Source organism: Saccoglossus kowalevskii, chromosome 18, assembly GCF_978046115.1.
Source record: "Saccoglossus kowalevskii chromosome 18, keSacKowa6.1, whole genome shotgun sequence".
NCBI lineage: Eukaryota > Metazoa > Hemichordata > Enteropneusta > Harrimaniidae > Saccoglossus > Saccoglossus kowalevskii.
In genome coordinates this window covers 15,647,424-15,655,982 of record NC_140658.1, presented here as the reverse complement: position 1 = coordinate 15,655,982, position 8,559 = coordinate 15,647,424, and the positions used below count along the sequence as shown (strand labels likewise).

General features: G+C 38.3%; 1 protein-coding gene across 2 annotated transcripts; it reads right to left on the bottom strand.

Moving 5' to 3' along the window:
- Positions 1-1,157: 1,157 nt before the first annotated feature.
- Positions 1,158-7,874, bottom strand: LOC100378439 (tetraspanin-17-like). Of its 2 annotated transcripts, none has more exons than XM_002739353.4 (4): positions 7,629-7,874; positions 3,353-3,839; positions 2,237-2,327; positions 1,158-1,789 (listed from the first exon to the last, which is right to left on the bottom strand). In XM_002739353.4, exons 1-4 carry the CDS (start codon positions 7,746-7,748, stop codon positions 1,477-1,479), a joined length of 1,011 nt encoding a protein of 336 aa, XP_002739399.2. In that variant the 5' UTR covers positions 7,749-7,874; the 3' UTR covers positions 1,158-1,476. The 2 variants fall into 2 exon arrangements, with proteins under 2 accessions (XP_002739399.2, XP_085349495.1); XM_085493369.1 differs by lacking the exon at positions 7,629-7,874 and adding an exon at positions 7,267-7,375.
- Between the last annotated feature and the right edge of the window lie 685 nt (positions 7,875-8,559).

The following is an 8,559-nucleotide window of genomic DNA, read 5'->3' as shown; positions in this document are numbered from 1 at the left end:
GGAACGAAGGGTCAGTTGTCGTTCGAATTCAAAGTCGCTGACCGTGAGCTTCAGAGGGCGACTGTCGCTGTACAGCGCTCATTCGCGTGCCGTAATAAAAAAAAAAAAAGAGCGTTGTATACCACTATCAAACACACCGTGTCAATCGCCAACAAGTAACTAATTTGCATGCCAGTAATTACCGTAACAATAATTTGATATGTACCATGTAATTGCGTTACACGTGAATTGTTATTGCGTTATGCGGAGGTTGTTATGAGCCGGCTGTTATCTTATTACACGTGGCCATGGTTTGTTATTGCGTTATGCGGAGGTTGTTATGAGCCGGCTGTCATCTTATTACACGTGGCCATGGTTTGTTATTGCGTTATTCGGAGGTTGTTACGAGCCGGCTGTTATCTTATTACACGTGGCCATGGTTTGTTATTGCGTTATTCTGAGGTTGTTACGAGCCGGCTGTTATCTTATTACACGTGGCCATGGTTTGTTATTGCGTTATTCGGAGGTTGTTATGGTGTTAAATGTGGGTTGCTATCGTACTGCACGTGAGTCAAAAATATAATACAGGCAACAGCTAGTAGTAAGTTAGTTATTTTTTTCATAATACTGTTACAGTAAGAACAATTTGTGTGCCTTCATATAAAAGTAAATCATACAAATTTCGAATTCAACATTGCTCATATTTTAAGTTTAAAAACAAAGCTGCCAAAATATAAACTATTTATTGGAACAATTGTGTATAATGTCCAATTGCATAGGGGTATAATCTATTTCAGAACTTCAAAACTCTTCTAATAATACACCATTTCATTAATATGCTTCTGAACAATACTGATTAATTCCGCAAGCTCCGGTAAAATCGTTCCTTCAACATATACTGTTACATGTCTTTTTCGCTCGAGCATGTCTTTTTCGCGAATCTAGCGAGAGAACTGATTTGCTAATTCAAGATGTCGCTAATGGCGGCCAAACAAAGAAATCAGCAATCACAAGAGAGATTCGCTAAGTCAACATTTCGCTATTACGTCATTTTACCACAATTCGCTAAAATTGCATGCCGCTTTTTGAACAGTAGATCGATTATGTAGTACCAAGAGTATACGCACGTGACTATGAATTTCGCAGAAAAGTAATTCAGTGTTACATTTATGAATATATAACGTACAAGTTGAGATTTTATTGAATAAATGTAAAAAAAGAAAAAAGAAAACACGAACTGATGAAACGAATCAGACGCGCTGCTAAAACATCTAGTGAAGGGGCGAAGCTATGGCGTCAAGATGACGTATATGCGAATAATACATATCGCTGAAAGAGACAACCCTGACTGTGCACTCGTTTGTCATCTAGAATATAATCAAATCTATGGAAAACATGTTTTACTGATGTTTGGTTGGCCACAGATTAAAGCAATATCGAAATAGTGGCCCTTGCAGTTAAGTCTTAGAAATTCCGCCAACAGAGGGCGCGGCGTATCTATACTACACGCCAATGAGACTTAATTTCTCTGATGTCGTGAATCAGACTTTTAACGAAACAAATGGACACCGCTTGCACCAAGAGAATTCCACCAATCGCAGCACATATAATGACCAAATTCTGGTTCATCCATTGCTCGATGGACACTGCGCACCCTTGTACATGGATCACTCCTATCCACTCGTGGTCTGGCTTTTCTCGTAACCGTCCATAGCCACATTGGTAGTTGACGAGTTCGCCCTCTGGTTTTATACAACACGAGTACGGCACGCCACACGCGGACACCGCCGGAGATGAACAATTGAAGTATCTGTGACATATAAAATATAAAAAAAAACGAAAGTGTAGAATGAAGTTGGCTATGATGGCGCCCTACAGATGTACCGAGTAAATTATTCTTAAATTTCTCAGGTTCATACATAACTGTTTGTGTTGCGGAATAACACCTGACTTCTCGAATAAAAAGCCACAATAGTCACACAACACGTGTTCCGAATTTTGTGTATACAAACTCCAACAATGTATTTGATACTTTCGTATACATCGTATAGAACCCATATGGTGCGTTATAACAACTACAAGGCTTTAAGTGGTGTTTGCTGTCATAATTTTCTCAATCATCGTTTCAAAATCTAAATTTGTTACAAACTGAAAAAAAACAAAACAATTTAGAGTAGTATTTTAAATAAATTGTCATTCGGCATTATTTAAAAAAATGCATTTACAATCCTTATATTACTAAATTTTGGCTACTTACGGGTTGTTGTCCCAATCATTGGGATGAGTTGATCCGCAGCATTTCAAATCAATCTGCATTTGATCCAATAAGAACTGTGTATCGGGGTCGTCTACCATGGTGGTGATTTTTATTGTTATTACGTCATTGGAAAAATGAAAAAAAAAAAAAAATTATATCATATCATAAAGTGTAACATTATTGTTGCTATAGTTGGTTGATTTGTGTGACGTCATTGGGCTGTATTTTTTACGAAATTTTATTTTATTTGGAAATAAAATATTCCACGACAGTACGGGTGGTGTTTCGAAACGAAGGTAAAGATGGTAACTTTGATACAAAACATGTCTTCGATGATATGCCCTAAATATTCAACATAGCTATGACGTCATATGTTGTATATATGTCATCGCAGTGTTCGAATCTTTAATGGTAAGCATACACCCTTTCAATATTTAAAGTCGCGCCCTCTAGCGCCGATGCCTCACTTTGGTGTAAGCAAAATCGTTGCAATAAACAACTCCATCTGGTTGTGTAGTCGATCATCACTTAGAATATATAAAATCTAAAAAAAAAACAGTACTTTTAATTTATTGAAGGACAACCAGATATCAGATATCCTTGTACCATCACACGTCACAGGTGTCATTTATCGCTAGAGGGCGTGATTCATTGGAGCGATCAGTGTATCCTCGGGGGCGGAGCTACGTCACGGACGTTCTACGTTGCTAAGACGCGCACCACTGTACCGCGTATTTCTATGGGCTTTGTGCGCGCTGCTGTGGAACGCCGGTGGAGCCGATGAAAACTCATGAAAAAACAACACAAACTCAACTTTGAAGTAATCCTGAACAACCAAATTCATATATGTTACACACGTAGGGCTAATCTTATTACACTGTTCAGGGGACTCTCAACAACCATCGCAAAGTACCGTTTTCTGCGAGTTTTTTGTCTTTGTTTTCACCGCGAGGGTTGCCAGGCGGTAGAAAATGCCCGGATATCACGGCTACACAGGTCAATGGAACAGTGGACGTGATGACGGAATACAAAACCAAGTCTCGAGGCTCTCATACTATCAACGAGATCTTAACGGCCATTTTCTTTTAAGCTGGAAAAAAAAAATAGAAAACCTACCCCGATAATCGACAATGGCGCGATCGATCCAACCACCAATTATATTGCCTTGTTCTTTGTAAACAAAAGCCAACACCACTACGGCGGTCTCAGCCAGCATAATGATGCTCAGAATTATGGCAAAGAATTTTAGCAGACATGTGTTTTCCCTGAGAGCGCCAATGCAGCCAGCCATCGAGATGATGAAGATGAATGCCCCGATGATGACGATAAACCACATAGGGTCGATGAACCCGCCGATGATCTCGTCAACACTGGTCCCCTTCGTCACTAAGCCCCAAGTTCCAAACGCCAGCAAGGCGGTACCGACGATCCAGAAGACCAGATTGTAAAAAAATATGCCATATTTAACGCACAGGCTGACTTGTCCTGATTGCTGTCGCTGATGGCGTTTTCGAGTCGATTCCATTCTCGGCACCCGTCTACGGGTTTGTCGTCTTACCTGACGTTGAGGTCGAGCTGCTCCCCTTGGTTCAGCCATAACGTTCTGTAAAACAGAATAGTATTTGCTTAGTATCCGAGACGTAAACCCACAGTTTAGACAGCCACTCACATTTCATTGACTGTGTTACACTGTATTACAGTCGATTTAGAAGTTGTAGAAAGGCGGTATATGCGCTACCATATAGTAAAAATATGTAAAGAGCCTGGTTCCAAATAGCAACCGTATACGCCTGTTATACGGACACAAGTAGTGTGGACGCCGGTGTTGACGTCACTTGATTACACACTGGCAGACAAGACAGACAGGGATTGGTGTTAGAGTTCGTTGACCCTATAGGGTGCGGATCGTATAACACTGTCCCTACAACTTGTCAAAATAAATTAGTTTTATTATAGAAGCAACTGTGTAAATAATGTCTCTCGAAGCATGGTTTCATTTTTGATTTTATTAATTTATTTCTTAGGGTAATCTGGGTTACATAAAAGAAGTTTGTGATTTACGGAGGTCTCTTAGTATAAATATACAATTACACGCATAGAGTAGATCATGTCGTTCCTGGTACTGATAAAAAAAAACAGGGTCTCATGGCAGAACGACCTCTCAAACATTACAATTCCACGCGGTGAGTTATATTGCTGTGAATTGCGATTCATTAATATCGATAGTAAATTAAACTCCGACTACATATCGGTAATATGCTAATACACAACTTGATGTGATACTACATCTGAAAAGACATATTCAAACTTATCGGCGTTAAGTTTCCATATATGAAATACCGTAAAAAAACGGAAGATTTTGTCCACTCTGGAAATTCGGTTATGTAATTATTCCTCGGTATTTACAACATGTTTCTGGTGAATTTTTTTTTTCAAAAAAGGTTTCGCCGACTACTCAACAGAGGGCGCTGTGTCGTGGAAAAATGTTAAAAAAAATATTTTTTTTTATGAGAACAACCACCATCGAGGGGTGGTGAAATAAACCAAACACCAAACGCAAATGTTCATCTATACCATAGATGTATCAAATAAGTTATTTTCTACCACCTTTGCTTCAAGTTATCGTTCAGTCACGCTATATATTCGACTTGATAGGAATTATATTTAAAATTCAACAGTTTTATCGTGTTTTTAGAACACTCGATCGATGCTGTCCGAAACTCCGCCGATTGTATTCAGTCATGGTTTGCAACTGAATCATGATTGTCCATCATGATTGGTCCGAGCAATGTCGTAAACTTCCGACATCTTCCGAATATTGACGATCGCGAGGAACGCATTGCGTAAGTGAATAGCTGTAGCAATAAATTTAGTTATAAGTCTTGTCAACTTAATAAACAAAGTCCACAGAATAAATGGTTTTATAAGTTATTTTATTTCCGATTTATTATAATTGGTATGTCGACTTTTGATACTGTAGATGGATTCATAGTTTGAGTTGGGTGCATGCATTGGCTAATAATTGACTAAGTTTCAAAAATGTTATGTTGGTTATCATAATAGCCACACGCGTACGCCCAATGTTTACAATGTAACTAAAACAAAACAAAAATTGTCGTGTCTATCATTTTGCTTTGTTTGTTTCAATATGTTATAAATATTCCTTGGACACCATTTATATCGATGGTTAGTTGATTATTTATATTTACGATGCCCTAAGTGTGTCACGATGGGATTAGATATTTAACTCCCAACATAAATGTGTTATTTTTTGTCAAATTTAATTATAAGTCTATCAATTTTCAGTTGTAAATTCTTAAATAACATTATTTTGAAAATTAGGGTATTTATGCAGCAAACTGGGAAAAACTAATTGAAATATTGAGTTGATCTCTTGAGCTGCGTAATTGCGTGAATTGGATTGTCGCGTACTTCCGTCATTGCACATGATGATTCTCAGATAGACCAGTAGTGCGTGCAACAGCCTGTGTGAAAATACAAATGTGCGCCCTCTAAGCCGTAAGGAGCGCCACTGACGTACACCGTACGGGTTCGATGCATCTAATTGTGTTCATTCACTGGTGTATCGTTGATACACTAAGAATATCGTACAATGAAAACATCTTATATAGTTATGGAATCTGTCGTTTCAAATTGGTGAAATTAAATTTTATAGACAAAATAAGGGAATTCTCAGGGGCGGACATCCATGCATTTTCACCGCATAGTAACCATCACGGTGATAACAAAGGCCGAAAACTCTACGAAAACGGTACTTTGGGATGGTTGTTGAGACTCCCCTTAACAGTGTAACAAGATTACACCTGCGTGTGTAACGCATATAAATTTGATTGTTCAGGATTACTTCAAAGTTGAGTTCATGTTGTTTTTCTCGAATTTTCACCGGCTCTTCGCCCCCTCTTCGCTCGGCGTTCCGCGTTCCTCAGCAGCGCGCACAGAGCCCATAGAAATACATGGTACAGTGATACGAGTCTTAGCAACGTGGAACGTCTTGTGACGTAACTCCGCCCGAAGATACACAGGAAATTAGGTGCCACAACATATTTGTCTATGCCTCGAGTCGCCTCATACAGTCGCATACAATTTGATTTTTTTGATGAAAACCGATCTCCCCAGCTGTCAACAAATTTATCTAACTTGATTTTTGAGGATTTCATTTTGACTCTGGATTTCTACAAATTCTGTTCTGGTAGAGATCACACTCAGGCTGTTCACAACGTCAAATATCTCTTAATATATAAATATAAGCCGGAATAACGGACAGTGTATTTCATTAGCCGATCAATCTGAATATTACCAGAACAATGACCCGTGTCATATATGATTCAAAAATTAATTTACAGAAATATGAGACTCGATTTCCTTTTTAGGTAGCTTAACCGACTACCGAACTTCCAGCTATCGACGACACCGAAGACTTGGAATCATCGCTCAATAAACGGTAGCCGACCATAGTATATGGTTAATTTCTGATTCGGTAACTATGTCCCATGTCCCCAGTGTCCCGAGTGTGTTATATCATATCATTTAACAATGTGACATTATACATATTTTTGATTTATGTACTGTACATGTCTGCCACACCGTATATCTGTGGTTACAGTGCACAGTGCCATGTAGCGGTCACATTGAAACATGCATTGCCGCACTGTGGGGAATATACTATGTGTGTATTTTTGGATCATTTTACTACACACAGAAAGTGCCTGGTACTATGCCTGATGCATTTGGAAACAATCTGCTACAAACGACAATTTATTGTGGCACACGCCCGTATAATCCACGACTGGAAAAACAAAATAGTTTTTGTTTTTTTTCTGTTTACGATAAAGGAGGGGGGTCGATTTAATTCATTCGACTGCTATACATTAAATCAAATTTGATTTACGTACTTCCTGTATGTGACGCGGAGCTGGTGGACTTTGAACCCTGCACAGCCGCCATTTAAAAATAACAGACATGTTAGAAGCGAACAGTTGACCAAATACGCACGTCTACTGCTAACTAACCTTTAGTCCATGTGTATTGTGTAGAATTGATTGGTTAGTTATTGTGTCACGTGTACATACAGTCAGACCATCATAGTTCACATGGGAGTCATGGTCGGTGACATTACGTCGTTTAACTAGAACAAGGCGTATATGGTGACGTCATATCCGTCATTTGCTAAGGTGTTGATTTTGTGGCTGCTCCCACCGAGGAAATATACAATACAGGTTCGTCACGTGATCGGGTTTGTTTTGATTCGTGAACTCCTTCATATATTTGGGGGGGGGATATAGATTACATAAAAAATACTAGTACACAATCAAACATAGCTCTCAGCAATTTTTCGGCTCAATGCGACTGGATGTTTCGGGATCGGTCTTACCTGTGCTGGGGACGTGTTCTCGACATGACCTCCACTTATTCTGTAAACGTGTCCCGAGTCGTATACAGTGTCGTATGGTGGTGCCGATGGGCCGTTTTGATGCATGGCGGCTTGGTTCATTTTCACTGAACCATAAATACGAAGCAGATTTCTTCTAAAAAGCCTTTCTTCAGGTTTGACCTCAGTGGGCCACTTTCAAGTGAGAATAGGTTGTTTGGTTTCACGCTAATGAGTCATAATAGTCAAGGCGCAAACACAGGGCGGTTACCTGTCAACGTAAATGTACAAATATTAAATAAATCATGTTAAGTGCCGTAGGCCGTATTTGCTCTGCTAAAAATACAAACGCTGTTGGTTATAATCTAACTCCACGTGACTAGAGGCTGTATCATACGTTGGATAAACTGAAAGCAATCTAAGATTCAGGGTTACGTAATATTATTATTAATAATATTATACACCAGAGTGCATTGTATTATATTTAATTTAAAGGGATAAGTCCTGTCTGTCGATGATGGAATGTATATTACACGTGTTGCATACGTCACATGAGACCCATATAAAAAATGAAGCGTCTCGGAAACTCGATATTTTTTAAGGTTTGATATGGGTTGAAAGCGTTTTAACGAATCTTAGGGGGGATTATATATTAAACGTGATTAACAGTATTGTCAGTAATCAATACTTGCCCATAAATATACATGCCGCAAAAATAAACACCATTTTGTAGAATAAAGCTGAAAATCAAAGGCAAAAATAAGGATATACTGTTGATGATGTTGTTGTTGCTGTTGGTTCCAATCCAATCAATATATCTGATCTTTGAATTAAAATTTATTTATTTATTTATTTATTTATTTATTTATTTATTTATTTATTTATTTATTTATTTATTTATTTATTTATTTATTTATTTATTTATTTATTTATT

What these genes read in the sequence shown, in the direction of transcription:
- LOC100378439 (XM_002739353.4), bottom strand. Translation starts at nt 7,748, where the DNA reads ATGAACCAAGCCGCCATGCATCAAAACGGCCCATCGGCACCACCATAC. An exon ending in AGAACACGTCCCCAGCACAG is followed by an intron (nt 3,840 to 7,628) that starts GTAAGACCGATC and finishes TCTGTTTTACAG; the next exon opens with AACGTTATGGCTGAACCAAG. An exon ending in CGCCATTGTCGATTATCGGG is followed by an intron (nt 2,328 to 3,352) that starts GTAGGTTTTCTA and finishes CCACCATGGTAG; the next exon opens with ACGACCCCGATACACAGTTC.